The following is a 21,303-nucleotide window of genomic DNA, read 5'->3' on the forward strand; positions in this document are numbered from 1 at the left end:
TTGGTTTGAACTATATAAAAAGCGAGAGAACTTCCAAGGAGAGAAGAGAATTGCCAATGAAGAAGACCACAACCCAGCTCAGCTTTCCAGCACCTCTCTAAAAGACCCTTAGAAATCCACTGTGTCAACTCATCTCAGCTCCTGTCTTTGAAAAAAAGCCTGCATGAAAAGAACTGTTCTAAAAGTTCCCGGTGACCCGTCTATGCGTACTCGGAGGCCAAACTGTATGGCAGGTTTGGAACAAAACATATCTCATCTGCTGTTTCTTCAAGAATGAGCAACTATTCAGCCCAAGTGTTAGAGCTCTAAAAACAAAAATGCCTTTAATTTTCCGGTTATCCAGTGTATATGTTTTTTGTGAGTGTGAGGGGCTAAGGTAAAAAGGGAACTTTAATATTTCAATCTGTGTGTTTATGCATTACTTCATTACTGGTTAAGACTTGTTTTATAATCAACTGATAATTTTGTTGTTTATTAAAGAAACCTGGTTAGTGTGTTTTATTCTGGGAAAAATAGAGTAAATGATTGACCATATCAGTAAGTGGGAAAATTTAAATATATGTTGTGACCTGTGGAAAAGTGGGACTAGAATGAACTGTGCACTCCTGCCTCGATCATAACAATGGGTAAAGAATAGCGCCTTGGGAGACCCCAGAAGTAATGATGAAGAGGCAGGAGGCGAAGCCGTTGCTGGAGATGCTATGGCTGCAATTGGATAGGTAAGAGTGGAACCAGGAGAGGGCAGTCTCACTGAGCTGGACAGCAGAGGAGGCATTAGAAAGGGATGGTGGTCAACGATGTTCAAGCCAGCGGAGTGCAAAGAGGATGAAGAGGGATAGTACATCATGGTCACAGTCACAGCGGATTTTTTGTGACTTTTGATTAGGGCCATTTCAGTGCTGTGGCAGGGGTGAAACATAGCAAATAGGAGCAGGAATAGGCCATTCAGCCCTTCAAGCCTGCTCCGCCATTCATTATGATCATGGCTGATCATTCAACTCAGTAGCTTATTCCTGCTTTCGCCCCATACCCTTTGATCCCTTTAGACCCAAGAGCTATATCTAACTCCTTGAAAACATACAATGTTTTGGCCTCAACTGCTTTCTGTGGTAGCGAATTACACAGGCTCACCACTCTCTGGGTGAAGAAATCTCTCCTCATCTCAGTCCTGAAAGGTTTACCTCGTATCCTTAGACTATGACCCCTGGTTCTGGACTCCCCCACCATTGGGAACATCCTTCCTGCATCTAACCTGTGAGATTGGAGAAATTCAGAGATAGAGTTATGGGAAAGATGGGCAAAAATTTGGGAGGTGACATGTTTAAGAAGTTTGGAGTGAAAAATGATGTTGGAGATGGGGTGATCATTTGTGAGAGAGAGATTACTTGTGGCGTTTTATGAGCAGAGGGGTGACTGACAATTTTGGAAGGGAGAGGGACAATAGCTAATGGGAGGAAACCAGTTACATAGGGGCTATGAAGGAAAGCTACGCTTGCCAGCGGTTTCATGGGTATTTTGCCAAGACAGCAAGCGTGGTCTCACGGACAAAGTTAGCTTGGCGAGGGCATGTGTGGAGATAGGAGAGAAACTAGAGAAAGCTGATGGTTCAGGTAAAGGACAAAGATGAACCTTGAGGGAGATTTGGCTTGGTGGGCGAGGGCAAGTTAGGATGTGACAGAGGAGCAGAATGGATATAGTCTCAATCTCAGTTGCAAAGTCTTCAAGTTCATTGCACTTGTTGGAAGGGAGGGAGAAGGGGAAAAGAAGAGTTTAAGGAGACTGATGATAATGGAGAAAAGAAGCCAGGGTTTATCTTTGTTTTATATTTAATTGTCCTGGCAATACATCCTAACATTCTTTGTGTTTACAATGGCCTGATGGTTATGGTCATAGACTGTCAATGACATGCATTATAACAGATAAGTCCTTTTCTACAAGGATGAAGTTGGGTTGGTGCTACCTTGGCAGTGACCCTCAGGTAGGTCCTGGGAGGGAGAGGGTGCAAAAGGGAGGGGGCCAGTCAGGGGTCTGGTAGTTTTTTTAAACGTACCTTTTTGGTGATGGCCTCTTGCAGCCCTTTAAAGATCATTGCTTAGGCCACATTTAGACATGAATATCCTGAATGCTACACACCTGACACCAGCTGCATTCAGGGAAGCATAATTTCAGGTAGGGGACTTCAAACAGGTGTTATGCCCATTATTTGCATATACAAAGGGACATCTGTTTCAGGTGTGGACCTTGGGCACCTACACTGGAGTTTTTACAAATATGGCAGGCAGAGAATGCTGCAGAAATTCTCATTATGTCAACAGGATAATGGGCAAAAAATTCCTGTGAAAGCTGATGTTGCAGTTTATATATTCAAAGCATTCTGTTCTACCCCTTATAGATCAATACAGTTCTATGACATTGGATGCTCTTTTAATTAACCCAGGCTATTGTATATCAAGTTATAGTCCAGAAACTGTTATTGTTTCAAAGTAGTTTAACTGTAGCATCAGCAATTGTACTAAAGTAAGCAGAAGGTTCAAGATTTGCAGAACAAATGTAACCTGTTGAAATCAGTCTTTATGGTTATGTCATATCCTGGGTGTTACTCAGTTGTTCAGTTTACCAACTAGGAACCTCAAAGCTTGCAAACGAGTCAAGCAGAACTTTGAGGATGACTAGAATTGAAAGGCTTGAGCAGTTAGCATTCAAAGGATGTTTTAAGTTGCATTAAAAGAAACAAGATGATTCTTTCTACCTGTAAGTAAATTGACCTATTTCATGTTAAGAAAAAATTTACAGAAAAGAAAGTTCAGAATTGTAGTAAAAAACTGTTTTTAAATTGATCACAACAAACAAATTCTGCAGGTAGTTTTAGTTTCTCTGAGAGTTTTGGGTTTTATTGGGTGAAGTGCTTTTAACATATTCGAATAATATTTATTATTGTTAGTAATGCATATTCTCAGACTATGTATTTTGAAAAGTGGATTGTGTTAGCTCCAAACCAAACATGTAATTTGAGCAATAAAAATTCATGAAAATCCTTAAAATGCATGCATTACCTACAAATAATTATATTAAAATAATTAAAAATATAAAATGTAGTTGATTCCAACATTTAAATTTTGTCCTTTGCAATTATAATGGCAATACACTGAAAAAACAAATTTTTTAATGACATAATACTGTAAAGTGAAATTGGTCTGCTGTTTGCTTTTATTATTTTATGTCAAGAATTTAATCTTTTTTGTACCTAAATTTGTTAATTGCCATTTAACAAGCTATTGAATTTATTTTGGCAACTATGTAAAAAACTGGCAAATGAACCGTGAATTATAAGCTACACTAATCAGATCAGATTGTGAAAATGAATGTTCTGGATACCTTTTCCTTAATGCTTTAGGTTGACATTTGATTAAATTGCTAAAACAACATTGGAGACCAATTGCTTGGATATGTTTGCACAATTGAGGCAGGAAAAGAATATTTACCAGTACTAATTCTTATTAAAGTATGTCTTGGTCAGTGATTTACTGCAGCCCATTTAGAGGAATATAATTTATTTATACTTGCTAATACTGAGATATACATACAAACATACGAATTAGGAGCAGGAGTAGGCCAGTCGGCCCTTCGAGCCTGCTCTGCCATTCAATAAGTACATGGCTGAACTGATTACTCCACATTTCCACCTACCCCCGATAAACTTCCACCCCTTTGCTTATCAAGAATCTATCTGCCTCTGCCTTAAAAATATTCAAAGACTCTGCTTCCACTGCCTTATGAGGAAGAGAATTCCAAAGACTCATGACTCTGAGAGAACAAATTTCTCCTCATCTCTGTCTTAAATGGGCGACCCCTGATTTTTAAACAGTGACCCCTAATTATAGATTCTCCCACAAGGGGAAACATCCTTTCCACATCCACCCTGTGAAGACCGCTCAGGATCTTATATGTTTCATCAAGTCGCCTCTTACTCTTCTAAATTCCGGCGGATACAAGTCTAGTCTGTCCAATCTTTCCTCATAAGACAGCCCGCCCATTCCAGGTCTTAGTCTAAAAGCTACATAATATCCAACTAATTGAGGGTGTTAGTGTAACACCAACATTACAAAATTCATTAACATTCCTAAAACAGTGATTACACTTCAAAAAGTACTTAATTTGCTGTAAAGCACCTTGGGTTGCCCTGAGGTCTTGAATGGCGCTCCATAAATGCAAGCCTTTTTTTGAGGTAATATATATTTGGGCAAGTAATCAGACTAAGCAACACTGCCCATTCAGGTGCTTTCTTTCCATTATGAATTTTTGTTTAAGTATGGTAACCATCTTACAGGCACTTTTTATTCTGGTGGCGAAAGAGTTAATTTTAACAGCTATGATGCAGACTTTAAAGACAGGAAGGCTGGAGTTTCCGCTAAGGTTCTAGGTTTTCTTACATTTTCTCTGTTTCCTGCCTTGATAACAACACTGGAAATAAATAGGCCTGATTTGTGACTTACAGTGGTGAAATTTGCAAAATTCATTATGACACAGAATTAATAATTTACCTCTGTTACTATTTGATCATGAATGTCATACTAGTTAAGAAAGTTGTTCCTTTTATCATTTTGACACGTGTTCCTAATGATAATTGCCCATGGTACCAAAGGACAGATAGAACAATGTTGAACAGGTAAATGTTCAGTGACATCAAATTAATTAAATAGTTCTGCTGGGTCCCATCATCTACATAAAGCCTTTCTTCGGATCTTCGAAAAACACTGTGGTTTTATCCAGTGATAGGAAAAATTCGGAAGACTCAAGTTCATTCCCAGATCTGTTCAGAGTTAGTTCGTCTCAACCAGGGTTTTGGCAAGGGCACTATAATTAGTCTTAGTACCCCTGAATTAAGGAAGTGAAACATGTGCAGTTTTCCATTCCCGATCACTATCAAATGAGCCATGATGAAGGTGATCATGTGTATACATTGCATGAGGATTGGATAAGTTCACTTCAGTTAAATAGAGATGAGAAAAACAAGGGTTGTTCTCCCTACAGCAGAGAAAATTAAGAATGGATCCAGCATAGAAGAAGGCCATTCAGTCATTGTGTCCATGCCAACTCGCTGCAAGAGCAACTCAGCTAGTCCCACTCCCCTGCCCTTTCCCCATAGCCCTGCAATTTTTTTCTCTTCAGATAATTATCCAATTTCCTTTTGAAAAGGTTAGATTTGATCGAGGTGTTGAAAGTCATGATGGGTTTTGATAAGAGTAATTGAGGAGAAACTGTTTCCAGTGACAAAAGGATCCTTCCACACAAAATAAAAAAGTAGGAAATGCTAGAAACACGCAGCAGGTCTGGTAGCGTCTATGGAGAGACGAACAGTTAATGTTTTAGGTCTGTGACCTTTCATCAGAACTGCGAAAAGTTAGAAATGTAGTAGATTCTGAGCAATTGAAAGGGGGTGGGTGGGAAGAACAACAAAAGGAAAGGTCTGGGATAAGGTGGAGGGCAGGAGAGATTAAATGACAAAAGGTTTCATGGTGCAGGCCAAAGGGAGTTGTAATGGGACAAATAAAGCAAGAAAAGATGTGTATAGATGAGGTGTGAATCGTGGATATCAGCTGTCCAAACACAAAATAAAGGGATTAAGAAACAAGAGAAAAGAAGCTAAAGAAAATGGGGGCAGAGGTTATGATCTAAAATTATTGAACTCAATATTGAATCCAGAAGTCTATAAAGTACCTAGTTGAAAGATGAGGTGCTGTTCCTTGAGATTGCATTGAGCTTCACTGGAACACTGAGCAGGCCAAGGACAGAAAGGTCAGTGGGAGCAAGGTGGAGAATTGAAATGACAGGAAGCTCTGGGTCATGCTTGTGTACTCAACGGAGGTGTTCCACAAAGCAGTCACCCAATCTGCGTTTAGCCTCCCCCAATGTACAGGAGACCACATTGCGAGCAGTGAGTACAGTATATTAAATTGAAAGAAGTACAAGTAAATTACTGTCTCACCTGGAAGGAGTGTTTGGGGCCTTGGCGGTGAAAAGGGAGGAGATAAAAGGGCAGCTGTTGTATCTCCTGCCCTTGCATGGAAAGGTGGCATAGGAAAGGGTGTTGGGAGTAACTGAGGAGTGGAGCAGGATGTCAAGGAGGGACCATCCCCTTGGAATGCTGAAAGGGGAGGGAAAGATGTGTGGTGGTGTCATGCTGGATGTGGCAGAAATGGTGGAGAATGATCCGTTGAATATGGAGGCTGTTTGGGTGGAAGGTGAGGAGAAAGGGAAGTCTATCATGATTCTGGAAGGAAGGGGAAGGGGTGAGAGCAGAAATGCATGAAATACAATGGACACGGTTGAGGGCCTTGACAACCACAGTGAGGGGGATTTCCTTAGTTGAGGAAAAAGGAACATGTATTAGTTAGTATAGAAGGATGCATCATCTGAAAAGAGGCGACGGAGACTTGGAGAATAGAATAGAGTCCTTATAGGAAGCTGGGTTTGAGCAGGTGTAGTCAAGGTAGCTGTGGGAGTCCGTAGGCTCATAGTGAATATTAGTTGATAGCCTATCCCCAGAAATGGAGACAGAGAAGTCAAGAAAGGGAAGAGAAGAGTTGGAAATAGACCATGTGAAGGCAAGAGAAGGGTGGAAATTGGAAGCAAGGCCAATGAAATTCTCCAATTCAGGATGAGAGCAGGAAGCGGCACCGATACAGTCATCAATATACCGGAATAAGAAGTGCGGGAGAGAGCCTGAGTAAGACTAGAACAAGGAATGTTCCACATATCTCACAAAAATGCAGACATAGCCAGGACCCATGCAACACCTTTTATTTTGAGGAAGTGAGTGGAGTTGAAGGAGAAGTTGTTCAGTGTGAGAACAGGTTTAGCCAGGTGGAGGAGGGTGGTAGTGGATGGAGACTGATTGGGCCTCTGTTCCAGGAAGAAACAGAGAGCTCTCAGACCGTCCTGGTGGAGGATGAAGGTGTAGAGGGATTGGGCATCCATGGTTAAAAAAGAGATGGTTCGGGCCAGGAAACTGGAAATTGTTGAAGTGGCGGAGGGCATTGGAAGAGTCACAGATGTATGTAGGAAGAGACTGGACAATGAGAGAAAAAACAGACTGGGGATAGGAAGAAATCAGATCAGGGGGCAGGAATAGGCTCAAATGATGGGTCTACCAGGGTACTCCTGTTTGTGGATTTTGGGAAGGAGATAGAAGCAGGCTGTATGGCATTGAGGGACAATGAAGTTGGAAGCCATGGAGGGAAGATCTCCAGAGTAGATGAGGTCAGTGACAGTCCTGGAAACAATGGCTTGATGCTCAGTGGTGGGGTCATGGTCTGAGGGAGGTAGGAAGAAACGTCAGAAAGTTGGCATTTGGCCTCTTTTAGGCAGAGGTCAGTATGCCAGATAACAATGGCACCACCCTTATCAGCTGGTTTGATGGCAATGTTTGGTTTGGAGCTGAGAATGGAATGCTGCAAGTTTAGAAGGAGAAAGGTTACAGTGAGGGGAGCAGAGAAATTGAGATGGCTGATGTCATGCCGGCAGTTCTCAATGAAAATCCGAGGGAGGGTAAGAAGCCAGAGGGAGAGGTCAGGTGGAGGGAGAATATTGGAGATGAGTAAAAGGGTTTGCTAAGCGAAGTTGGGGGTGGAGGACGGGGGGCAGGTGGGGAGAGAGTCCTGGCCAAAGAAGTGGGCGGGAGGCAAAGGCAATGGAAGAAGAGCTCAGTGTCATGCACACAAAATATCTGGCTCAATCAATGTGAAGGCACAAATAAAAATAAAAACTTTCCTTACATTCATACCCTAGCATGGAATGAACACTTTCAGTAAAGGAAAGTAGGGAAAAATAGGAAATCGATTTTCTTCAGAGAATTATAGGCTGCAAATCTTACTGTTTGAATAGTCAAGCTAACCATTATATCCAGTACTATATAATAGATTTGTCTATAGTGATGATTTTTTACGGTGCATCGTTAATAGAGGTGTTTAACATACAATGTCTGTATCAGTAACCTACTAAAACAGAAGCATTGTGCTACATGTATCATTGAATCACAGAATGATATATTACAGAAGGAAGCCATTTGGCCCATCGTGCCTGTGCTGGCTCTTTGAAAGAGTTATCCAATAAGTACCAGTCCCCTGAAACTTTTTTCCTTTGAAGTATTTATTGAATTCCCTTTCGGCAGTTGCTATTGAATTTGCTTTCACCACCCTTTCATGCAGTGCATTCCAGATCACAAATATCTTTGTACAATGTTTTTGCCTTGTGCCATCTTTGGATCTTTTGCCAATTACCTTAAATCTGCATCCTCTGGTTACTGATCCTTTTGCCACTGGAAACAGTTTCTCCTTATTAACTCTATCAAAACCCATCATGATTTTAAACACCACTATCAAATCTCCCCTTAACATGTTCTGCTGTAAGGAGAACAACCCCAGTTTCTCTAGTTTCTCCACTGAACTATTTCATCCTTGGTATTCATTCTAGTAAATCTCCTCCTCAAATTCCTCTCCAAGTCACACACCATCCTGACTTAGAAGTATATAACCATGCCTTCATTGTTGCTGGGTCAAAATTCTAGAACTCCCTACCTTCACCATGTGGACTGCAGTGGTTCAAGAAGGCAACTCACCACCATCTTCTCAAGGGTAATTAAGGATGGGCAATAAATGAAAAATGTAAAACCCTTTGTCATGCAGGCCCCCACCTGCCAAGAATGAGACACATTCATTTTGCCACATGAACATAGATTTTTAAACTGTTACTGGAGTAAAGAAAGAACTTGATTTTTTTTAAAAAAACACCAGACCCTCGACTGGAAAGTCATTTGCATAGTAACAGACCAGTACTTGGAAAGGGCAAAGGGTCCACTCCCTGCTCCAATTTAATCCACAATGGACTTTTGATTACCAGCCATTGAAGGGGGAGAAGCTAGCATTCCAGGTTACCTGCTAAGATTGCCGAATACACAAACAGTCGTGGTCAGACCTGTTTAGTCATATGACTAACTGGCTGTTGGAATTTTTTGAATTTGAACTTGCCACAGAGTTTTAAAATTCAGAAAGCTGTTTGCTCCTGGACTGGAAAAGAGCTCTCTCCTGTCTGCTCTCATCTCACTCTCACCCAGCTTCGGAATCCATTGAAGACATACAAACCCCGAGAGAGAAAAGTCTCCTTTAGTGAACAACGTTTAAGAAGAATACTGGGCCCAAGCGACAAACAAGAATCTACCTACAAACAAGGACTACAGTGAGCTCGAAGCACAGTAACAAACCCCTTCAGAGATTGCCTCAAACTTTTTCACTTTATTTTTCTTCTGCTCTTTTCTGTCCCTATTTGCATGTGTGTATTGCGTGTGCATGCTAGCATGGGCGACTCATATATTTGTAGGCGTTAACCGAATTAGAGCTTAAGTTTAATTTTAATAAAATTTCACTTTTCTTCTTTAAACCTGAGAAAACCTGGTGTGCTGGTTTCTTGCCTTATAATTGGAAAGCGGTGAACAAGGATTCACCAAGGGGGAGCTAAAAATACAGTGTGTTTAAAATCAAACCCTGTTACAATAAGACCAGGTGAAGGCTAAGACTCCTAGACACCTTTCTCACCTGGTCATCACACCCTCGCTAATGTCTTTAGATCCTTCCTAATTGACTACAATAATCCACCTAGGGTCTAACCACTGTTTTATAAATGTTCAGCATAACTTCCCTGTTTTTGTACTCTGCGTCAATATGTAAAGCTAAAGATCCTGTATGTCCTGCCTTCACAACTTATCCTGCCACCTTCAAAGATTTGTATATGAACACCCCCAGGTGTCCCTGTTCCCTTTAAAGTTATACCATTTAGTTTATATTGCCTCCCCGCATTCTTTCTATCAAAAGGAATCATCTCACACTTCTCTGCACTAATTCTCACCTGCTCATTTCACCAGTTTGTTTATGTCCTCCTGAAATCTGTTACTATTCTCCCCACTGTTTACTATATTTCCAAATTTTGTGTCATAGAGTTATACAGCACAGAAACAGGCCCTTTGGCCCATCGTGTCTGTGCAGGCCATCAAGCACCTATCCTAATCCCATTTTCCAGCACTTGGCCCATAGCCTTGTATGCTATGGCGTTTCAAGTGCTCATCTAAATACTTCTTAAATGTTTTGAGGGTTCTTGCCTGTACCACCCTTTCAGTCAATGTGTTCCAGATTCCAACCACCCTCTTGGTGAAAAAACCTTTTCTCAAATCCCCTCTAAACCTTCTGCCCCTTACCTTAAATCTATGCCATCTGCTAGCTTCAAAATAATTACCTGTATATCCAAGTCCAAGTCAATATTTTATATCAAAAAAGCAGTGCTCCCAACACCCACCTCAGGAATTCCTCCCCCTTCTTGCACTTTACACTGTTATTTTCCCCGTCCATATTAGGATAATTAATTAGGATAATTATCGCTACTTTAAATTGCATCTTTCTGCAATTGTCTGCAAATTTGCTCCTCTATCTCCTTTCCGCTATTTGGTGGCCTATTGTATACATGCAATAGTGTAGTAGCTCCTCTGTTGTTCCTTAATTCTAACCAAACAGATTCTGCCCAGGGTTCTCTGCCTCTCCTTGGAATTCTGTGTTCTCTTAGGCAAGAAGAGAAAGCAGAGAGCTGTGAGTATGAGAAATGGATTGTGTGGTGAAGGTGGCTGTGAGGCATGGGTATGAGACAATACAAAGGTGAGGGTGACTGTGAGTGTTGGCTATTCAAAGTCTCTGGAGAGAGAGAGGGATGAGTGGAACTGCAAGGTGAGTTGGTCTGAGGAGTGTTGTGCAGGAAATGCTGGGAAAGTATGGGGCTTGGTGCCTGAAAATGTTATGCCACTCACCTTTCCTACTCGCCTGAGGTCCTTGAACCTCTTGGGGCATGGTATCCAGGTTCAAGGGACCATACTCTGCTGCTGACTTCCTCTGTCACTTCCATCCATGCCTCCTTGGTTGGAGAGGCTGGCCTCTTCCTCTCATCCTTGGCAAACATCACCTTTCTTCAGCCTCTCAGATCCCACAGCAGGACCTCCAGGTAAGAGTGAGAGACCCAGGTGAGCCGCTTGCCAGGACACCTTTCCATTCCTGTGGTTTCTAAAGCCTCAGGAATGAATGTTCAATTCAGCCATTCCAGCCCCCACCTGGGTCTCTTCAACTAGAAATCCTTCCTTTGACAGATTTGGCACATCATCCTGCCTGACCTCTCTGATTACTCAGGAAACCTGGAAGCAAGATGTTAATGCTCTGGCTGGGTTAAAGCCCGCTAACAGAGGAAACATAGAAAATAGAAACGGGTTCTCAATCCCCTACTATCTACCCTGCTGCACCCCACTGCGTGGGGGAGGGGGGGGGGTCTCCTCTGTTAAGAATCTGCCCCAGAATTCAACTCTGCCTCTCCAATAATCAAAAAGGATTTTATCATTCAATGACAAGATTGACAACGAGTAATGGCTACTTGGATGAGGCACCAGAGGGCAACATGTACCCTTGGAGCCAATTTCTTTGGGAAAGGAGAGGACAAAATTACTGGAGAAAAATTGGCAAGCAAATTGGGGCAGCACAGTGGCGCAGTGGTTAGCACCACAGCCTCACAGCTCCAGCGACCCGGGTTCAATTCTGGGTACTGCCTGTGTGGAGTTTGCAAGTTCTTATTGTGTCTGCGTGGGTTTCCTCCGGGTGCTCCGGTTTCCTCCCACATGCCAAAGACTTGCAGGTTGATAGGTAAATTGGCCATTAGAAGTTGCCCCTAGTATAGGTAGGTGGTAGGGATAATATAGGGACAGGTGGGGATGTGGTAGGAATTTTGAATTAGTATAGGATTAGTATAAACGGGTGGTTGATGGTCGGCACAGACTCGGTGGGCCGAAGGGCCTGTTTCAGTGCTGTATCTCTAAACTAAACAAAACAAATATATAAGGCTGCAAATGTCATTGGGTTATCTTGCCTTAACAGCCTGTTGAAAATGTTTTATTATTCATGCAACATATTTAATTCAAACTGGCAATCTGGGGAGAAAACGTTCCGATTGTTGATTTGAGGCACAAACCATTTAATGTAAATCACTAACATACACAACACATATTTTGCAGCAAAAAGGAAAATTGGTGTGAGTCAGTAAACCACAATTTACGTCATCTTGATATTTCTAAAACTTGGTCCTTGATTTGCTGAAAACCAATTCCAAAGCCTGATTAACCGGTCAATCCAGAGAACGAGCCTTGAAAATTTTAACTTTTCAAGGCTCATTGTAGTGATCAGGTTCTGCTCTGAGGTTTGTTTTTGGACTAGACTTCAAAGGAATAAAGCACCAAATTGAGATCAGCGGCACAGGGGAACAGATGTTCAGTATAAGGCGTTTGTGGTGCCGTCTCAAGCACAGTCCATGACTGATGTTATCTGTGCATGTATGTAAACCCAAAATTCAATTGACAGCTGCTTTTCAAACAATTTGATGCTATAACAGTGTTAAATACAATAAAAAAAGAATGGACAACAATTGGCATAGGTTATAATGCATTGTTAATGTGATAATTCTATAATGTAATTACACTTCATTTTCGATGTCATGGTTGAGCGAGACCAGAGCAGGGAGAAGAGCAGTTACTAGTAGACATTGACATATCCTTAGAGTTATCAAGTAGGGAATAAAATAGAATAATTTTACAAGCAAAAGAGAACCTAGATTCTCTATGGATGAAACCTGCAAACATAATTATCTATTTCTGAGTTACTTTGACTTGTTTTACTGCTTGCATGTTTTAATGAATTTGAACTGGAACATTTTGACTCCTATAAATCAAAACCATGGAACAGCTCATTGACACAGCAGATTGAAATACATATGTTTGTACTACAACCTCATAAATTGTAGGTTAAGGCCTAGGATTATGCGCATGAACAGTGAATTTCTAATCAGTGACTTGGCTGATGGGAGGCTGTGTCAAGTGAAGATAAACCACATCCACAGAGAGTAAATCAGATGGTGAGATAAGATGAGCTATTTTCATGCAGCTGCTGCTGGTTGGATATAGAAAGTACTTTCATATTGGTTCCAGGCTCTGGCAGAGAGGCACTCAACCAAAAATCTCTTTTCACTGCACGCATATGCTGCTAGTCCCCATTGGAGAGCTAATTGTAAGAGCCCAGGGTATCATATCTCCTATCTCAGGTCCCATAAAAAGTTGAGTTCTTGGCAAAGAGGTGTGGATTTTGCCAATTTATTTTTGTGCCAGCAGGAGTTTCAACCCCAGCTGCTGATGGTGGCACATTATTAACATTAAAATGGCTTCTGAGTCAGGTTTACAGTGTCTGAGAGCAGGAAGTGAATGACGCATACTTTCAGAGGGAAAGAAAAAGAACACTTACAAAGGGATTTATTTAATATAGTTATTCCAGTTAAATGAAAATAATGTCAAAAGGTGAAGAATGCTTTGAGAAATTGCTCAAATTCATTGTAGTAACCCTTTTATACTTCAATGAGATTTAGAATCCCCATTAGCTCCCCTGATGGGTTGGTAGCACTGCTTGTTATGGCATCAAATCACAGGCCAGAAAGGACCCAGGCTTTATTCGTGACCTGAGCTGAGTTGGTGTTCTGAACTTGGGAGACAGTACCATTGGTCTCTGCTTCTCAGGTCAGTAGGTGAAAAATCAGTTTGGGCTGCTGCTTCTGATTACTAACCAGAGATCCCTGTGTATGTGTGGAAATGGGACGATGATAGGATAGAGACACATACTCGAAGCATTAAACACCGCGACAGCTAGACCAAGCAGGTGCAAAGCTTTGATTAATAATTTGAGGAACTCCATACATATAGAAGCTGTACCCAAGGACTGGAAGAATCCAAATATTTATAACAGGAGTAAAACATAAATCAAGTTAGATCTGTTTGACTAAAATTGTTAAATTGAGAAGCTGCTCAAGCCATTTTTGTAAATGCAACCAAAGTTTACCAAATGATCATAAACACTATAATGGGATAGCCAATATGGGTTTACTTGGTCTGTGTTGTTATTCTTCAATTAAAGATGCAAATTAAAAATGTCCTTTAGGGAAGGAAATCTGCTGTTCTTACCTGGTCTGACCTCCTTGTTTCACCAGACCCACAGCAATGTAGTTGACTCTTTAATGACCTCTGAAATGCCCAGGCAAGCCACTCAGTTGTATCTAACCAGCTCAACGTCAATAAGGAATAAGGGCAGAACACCCGGCATAAAACAAGGCACCGGAAGCGGCAATGGAAAACCCAGCTCTGTGACCCTGCAAAGTCCTCCTTACTAACATCTGGGGGCTTGTGCCAATGTTGGGAGAGCTGTCCCACAGACTAGTCAATCAACAGCCTGACATAGGCATACTCGCCGAATCACACCTTAAAGACAATGTCCCAGACACCACCATCACCAGGTATGTCATAGAAAATAGGAGCAGGAGTAGGCCATTAGGCCCTTTGAGCCTGCTCCGCCATTCATTATGATCATGGCTGATCATCCAAACTCAGTACCCTGTTCCCGCTTTCCCCCCCATATCCTTTGATCCCTTTAAATCCAAGAGCTATATCTAACTCCTTCTTGAAAACATACAATGTTTTGGCCTCAACTGCTTTCTGTGGTAGCGAATTCCACAGGCGTACCACTCTCTGGGTGAAGAAATTTCTCCTCATCTCAGTCATGAATAGTTTACCCCATATCCTTAGACTCTGACCTCTGGTTCTGGACTCCCTCACCATCGGGAACATCCTTCCTGCATCTACCCTGTCAAGTCCTGTTAGAATTTTATAGGTTTCTATGAGATCCCCCCCCTCACTCTTCTGAACTCCAGTGAATATAATCCTAACTGACTCATCTCTCCTCATATGTCAGTCTCACCGTCCCAGGAATCAGTCTGGTAAACCTTCGCTGTGCTCCCTCTAGAGCAAGAAAATCCTTCCTCAGATAAAGAGACCAAAACTGCACACAATATTCCAGGTGTGGCCTCACCAAGGCCCTGTATATTTGCAGCAAGACATCCCATTCTCCTGTACTCGAATCCTCTCGCTATGAAGGCCAACATACCATTTGCCTTTTTTACCACCTGTTGCACCTGCATGCTTACCTTCAGCAACTGATGTATGAGAACACCCAGGTCTCGCTGCATATTCCCCTCTCTCAGTTTATAGCCGTTCAGATAATAATCTGCCTTCCTGTTTTTGCTACCAAAGTGGATAACCTCACATTTATCCACATTATACTGCATCTGCCATGCATTAGCCCACTCACTCAACTTGTCCAAATCACCCTGAAGCCTCTCTGCATCCTCCTCACAACTCACCCTCCCACCCAGTTTTGTGTCATCTGCAAATTTGGAGATATTACATTTAGTTCCCTCATCTAAATCATGAATATATGTTGTGAATAGCTGGGGTCCTAGCACTGATACCTGCTGTAGTCACTGCCTGCCATTCGGAAAAAGACACATTTATCCCTACTATAATAAAAGCAAAATACTGCGGATGCTGGAAATCTGAAACAAAAACAAGAAATGCTGGAGTCACTCAGCAGGTCTGGCAGCATCTGTGGAAAGAGAAGCAGAGTTAACGTTTCGGGTCAGTGACCCTTCTTCGGAACTGACAAATATTAGAAAAGTCACAGATTATAAACAAGTGAGGTGGGGGTGGGGCAAGAGATAACAAAGGAGAAGGTGCAGATTGGACCAGGCCACATAGCTGACCAAAAGGTCAGGGAGCAAAGGCAAACAATATGTTAATGGTGTGTTGAAAGACAAAGCATTAGTAAAGATTAGGTGTGAATACACTGAATATTGAACAGCAGCAAGTGCAAACCTGAAGAAAAACAACCTGAAAAAAACAGTGGGTAAGCAAACTGAACAAACTAAGATGAAATGAAATAAATGCAAAAAAAGATTGTAAAAAATGTAAAAAGGAATGTAAAAAAAAGGAAGAAAAAATAACTAAAAATGAAAGTAAAATGGGGGGCTGTCATGCTCTGAAATTATTGAACTCAATGTTCAGTCCGGCAGGCTGTAGTGTGCCTAATCAGTAGATGAGATGCTGTTCCTCGAGCTTGCGTTGATGTTCACTGGAACACTGCAGCAATCCCAGGACAGAGATGTGAGCAGGAGAGCAGGGGGGAGTGTTGAAATGGCAAGCAACCGGAAGCTCAGGGTCCTGCTTGCGGACTGAGCGGAGATGTTCCGCAAAGCGGTCACCCAGTCTGCGCTTGGTCTCCCCAATGTAGAGGAGACCACACTGTGAGCAGCGAATACAGTATACTACATTGAAAGAAGTACAAGTAAATCGCTGCTTCACCTGAAAGGAGTGTTTGGGGCCTGGGATAGTGAGGAGAGAGGAGGTAAATGGGCAGGTATTACACCTCCTGCGATTGCAGGGGAAGGTGCCCTGGGACGGGGACGAGGTGGTGGGGGTAATGGAGGAGTGGACCAGGGTGTCGCGGAGGGAACGATCCCTTCGGAATGCTGACAGGGGAAGGGAGGGGAAGATGCGACTGGTAGTGGCATCACGCTGGAGGAGGCGAAAATGGCGGAGGATGATCCTTTGGATATGGAGGCTGGTGGGATGAAAAGTGAGGACAAGGGGAACCCTGTCACGGTTCTGGGAGGGAGGGGAAGGGGTGAGGGTAGAGGTGCGGGGAATGGGTCGGACACGGTTGAGGGCCCTGTCAACCACAGTGGGGGGAAATCCTCGGTTGAGGAAAAAGGAGGTCATATCAGAAGCACCGTCATGGAAGGTAGCATCATCAGAGTAGATGCGTCGGAGACGGAGAAACTGGGAGAATGGAATGGAGTCCTTACAGGAGGTAGGGTGTGAAGAAGTGTAGTCGAGGTAGCTGTGGGAGTCGGTGGGCTTATAATGGATATTGGTAGACAACCTATCCCCAGAGATGGAGACAGAGAAGTTGAGGAAGGGAAGGGAAGTGTCAGAGATGGACCATGTAAAGGTGAGAGAAGGGTGGAAATTGGAAGCAAAGTTGATAAAGTTTTCTAGTTCGGGGCGGGAGCAGGAAACGGCACCTATACAGTCATCAATGTACCCGAAAAAGAGTTGGGGGAGGGGGCCTGAGTAGGACTGGAACAAAGAATGCTCGACATATCCCACAAAAAGACAGGCATAACTAGGACCCATGCGGGTACCCATAGCGACACCTTTTACTTGAAGGAAGTGCATGGAGTTGAAGGAGAAGTTGTTTAATGTGAGAACAAGTTCAGCCAGGCGGAGGAGGGTGGCGGTGGATGGGGACTGGTTGGGCCTCCGTTCCAGGAAGAAGCGGAGAGCCCTCAAACCATCCTGGTGGGGGATGGAGGTGTAGAGCGATTGGACGTCCATAGTGAAGAGGAGGCGGTTGGGACCAGGAAACTGGAAATTGTCAAAATGACGTAGGGCGTCAGAAGAGTCACGGATGTAGGTGGGAAGAGACTGGACCAGCGGAGAAAAGATAGAGTCTAGATAGGAAGAAATAAGTTCAGTGGGGCAGGAGCAGGCTGACACAATGGGTCTGCCGGGACAGTCCCTTTTGTGGATTTTGGGAAGGAGGTAGAAGCGGGCTGTCCGGGGTTGTGGGACTATGAGGTTGGAAGCCGTAGAGGGAAGATCTCCAGAGGAGATGAGGTCAGTGACAGTCCTTTGGACGGTGGCTTGATGTTCGGTGGTGGGGTCATGGTCCAGAGGGAGGTAGGAAGAGGTGTCTGTGAGTTGGCGTTGAGCTTCTGCAAGGTAGAGGTCGGTACGCCATACGACAACAGCACCACCCTTGTCTGCAGGTTTGATGACCATGTCGGGGTTAGACCTGAGAGAACGGAGTGCCTCAAGTTCAGAGGGGGACAGGTTAGAGTGAGTGAGGGGGGCAGAGAAATTGAGACGACCAATGTCTCGCCGACAGTTTTCAATGAAGAGATCAAGAGCGGGTAAGAGGCCAGGGGGAGGGGTCCAGGTAGAGGGAGAATGCTGGAGGCGGGTGAATGGGTCTGCTGGTCAGGGGGAGGACTCCTGGTCAAAGAAGTGAGCCCGGAGGCGGAGGCGACGGAAGAAGAGCTCAACGTCATGCCGAGCGCTAAATTCATTGAGGTGGGGGCGTAAGGGGATAAAACTGAGTCCTTTGCTGAGTACAGAACGCTCAGCATCAGAGAGGGGGAGGTCAGAGGGTATAGTGAATACACGGCAAGGGGTCAGATCAGAAGGGGTGGGGTCAGAGGGAAGATTAGATTAGATTAGAGATACAGCACTGAAACAGGCCCTTCGGCCCACCGAGTCTGTGCCAACCATCAACCACCCATTTATACTAATCCTACACTAATCCCATATTCCTACCACATCCCCACCTGTCCCTACATTTCCCTACCACCTACCTATACTAGTGACAATTTATAATGGCCAATTTACCTATTGAAGCGGAAGGAGGATCTGGAGGGGCATTAGTCCCCATCAGCTGCTGGAGCTTGCGTTCCTTAACACCTGAAAGGAAGAAAAAAAGTTTTTTGTTAATGCGTCGGATGAGACGTAAGATGAGATGAAACTGCGGAGTAGAACAGCTTTGGGATAAGGTGAGACGGTGCTGCTGGAGAGAGAGGTCCAGTGTGTGCATGTGGCGGCGCATAGCACTGAGTGTGGATCTCAGGATGCGGCGAGAGTAGCAGTCCGAGGAACGTTGTATTTCTCGGAGATACCTGTGATCCTGGGTGGTTTCAAAGCATGATGGGTGAAACTGCAGTTGGAATCCACGTGGAATAAGTCGGAGCCGGAGACAGTCACTGAGGAAGGAGATGTGACTGTGAAAACGAGTTTTGGTAGATACCTTATCAAACACCAGGAGGGAAATAGAAAGCAATGAAGGTGAACAAGGTAAAAGAGACAAACGAAAATCCCTTCGAAGAGAAGAGCAGAACTTCTTCAAGGTAGGCATTCCTGGAAGAGAAGTGGCAGTGAATTAAACACTAAAATAAAAGCAAAATACTGCGGATGCTGGAAATCTGAAACAAAAACAAGAAATGCTGGAGTCACTCAGCAGGTCTGGCAGCATCTGTGGAAAGAGAAGCAGAGTTAACGTTTCGGGTCAGTGACTCCATTTATGCCTACTGTTTGCTTCCTGTCTGCCAACGAATTTTCTATCCATCGCAATACACTACCCCCAATCCCATGCGCTTTAATCTTACATGCTAATCTCTTATGTGGGACTTTGTCGAAAGCCTTCTGAAAGTCCAAATAAACCACATCCACTGGCTCCCCCTCATTAATTCTACTACTTACATCCTCGAAGAATTCTAGTAGATTTGTCAAGCATGATTTCCCTTTTGTAAATCCATGCTGATCTGTCCAATTCTACCACTGTTCTCCAAGTGCTCTGCTATAAAATCTTTGATAATGGACTCTAGAATTTTCCCCACTACCGATGTTAGGATGACTGGTCTATAATTCCCTGCTTTCTCTCTACCCCCCTTTTTAAATAGTGGGGTTACATTAGCTACCCTCCAATCTGTAGGAACTGTTCCAGAGTCTATAGAATCTTGGAAGATGACCACCAATGCATCCTCTATTTCTATGGCCACTTACTTAGGTACTCTGGGATGCATACCATCAGGCCCTGGGGATTTATCGGCCTTCAATCCCATCAATTTCCCCAACACCATTTCTCTACTAATACTGATTTCCTTCAGTTCCTCCCTCTCACTAAACCCTGTGTTCCCCAACATTTCTGGTATGATATTTGTGTCCTCCTTTGTGAAGACAGAAGTATGCATTTCATTGGTCAGCCATTTCTTTGTTCCCCATAATAAAGTCCCCTTTTTCTGACTGTAAGGGACCTACATTTGTCTCGTTAATCTTTTTCTCTTCACATACCCATAGAAACTTTTACAGTCAGTTTTTATGTTCCCTGCAAGCTTGCTCTCGTACTCTATTTTCCCCTTCTTAATCAATCCCTTGGTCCTCCTTTGCTGAATTCTAAACTGCTCCCAATCCTCAGGTCTGTTGTTTTTTCTGGCAAATTTATGTGCCTCTCCCTTGGATCTAATGCTATCTCTAATTTCCCTTGTAAGCCATGGATTGACTACCTTTCCTGTTCTCCTTTTGCGCCAGACAGGGATAAACAATTGTTGCAGTTTATCCATGCGCTCTTTAAATGTTTGCCATTGCCTTTCCGCTGTCGTCCATTTAAGTAACGTTTCCCAATCCGTCATGGCCAACTCGCGCCTCATACCTTCGCAGTTTCCTTTATTAAGATTCAGGACCCTAGTCTCAGAATCAACTATGTCACTCTCCATCTTGATGAAGAATTCTATCACATTATGGTCGCTTGTCCCCAAGGGGTCTCGCACCACTAGATTGTCAATTATTCCTCTCTCATTACACAATACCCAGTCTAGGATGGCCTGTTCTCTGGTTGGTTCTTCAATGTATTGGTCCAGAAAACCATCACTCCAAGAATTCCTCCTCTACAGTATTGTGACTAATTTGATTTGCCCAATCTATATGCAGATTAAAATCCCCCACAATTACAGAAGTTCCTTTATCGCATGCATCTCTAATTTCCTGTTTAATGTCATTCCCAACATCACCACTACAGTTTGGGGGTTTATATACAACCCCCACTAACGTTTTTTGCCCCTTAGTGTTTCTCAGCTCTGCCCATACAGATTCCACATCATCAGAGCTAATATCTTTCCTCACTATTGCGGTTATTTCCTCTTTAACCAGCAATGCAACTCCACCGCCTTTTACTTTTGGTCTGTTCTTCCTAAATACTGGTCCCACCGGCAGGACAGACCCAGCAGAGGTGGAGGCACAGTGGTATACAGTTGGGAGGGAGTTGCCCTGGGAGACCTCAACATCGACTCCTAACCTCAGGAAGTCTCATGACATCAGGTGAAACATGGGCAAATGGACAAGGAGACCTCCTGCTGATTACCACCTACACACTCCACCCCCCACCCCAGCTGATGAATCAGTACTCCTCCATGTTGAACAGCACTTGGAGGAAGCACTGAGGGTGGCAAGGGCACAGAATGTACTCTGGGTGGGGGACTTCAATGTCCAACACCAAGAGTGGCTCGGTAGCACCACTACTGACCGAGCTGGCTGAGTCCTAAAGGACATAGCTGCTAGACTGAGTCTGCGGCAGGTGGTAAGGGAATCAACAAGAGGGAAAAATATACTTGAACCTCGACCTCACCTATCTGCCTGCCGCAGATGCATCTGTCCGTGACTGTATTGGTAGGAGTGACCACGGCACAGTCCTTGTGGAGACAAAGTCCCATCTTCACATTGAGGATACTGTCCATCGTGTTGTGTGGAAC

General features: G+C 43.5%; 1 protein-coding gene across 4 annotated transcripts in view; it reads left to right on the forward strand.

The window, feature by feature from the left end:
- The first annotated feature begins 2,629 nt into the window (after positions 1-2,629).
- txk (TXK tyrosine kinase) overlaps positions 2,630-21,303 on the forward strand; it is an 89,867-nt gene continuing 71,193 nt past the window's right edge. For 2 of the 4 annotated variants that reach the window (XM_068035870.1, XM_068035884.1), the window contains exon 1: positions 2,630-2,751. In XM_068035870.1, coding sequence (XP_067891971.1) covers positions 2,736-2,751 — 16 coding nt within the window. In that variant the 5' untranslated portion in view covers positions 2,630-2,735. Of the gene's footprint in view, positions 2,752-14,150; positions 14,407-21,303 lie in introns of those variants that run through there. The other 2 variants (XM_068035879.1, XM_068035861.1) reach the window with 2 other exon arrangements.

Source organism: Heterodontus francisci, chromosome 1, assembly GCF_036365525.1.
Source record: "Heterodontus francisci isolate sHetFra1 chromosome 1, sHetFra1.hap1, whole genome shotgun sequence".
Lineage (NCBI taxonomy): Eukaryota > Metazoa > Chordata > Chondrichthyes > Heterodontiformes > Heterodontidae > Heterodontus > Heterodontus francisci.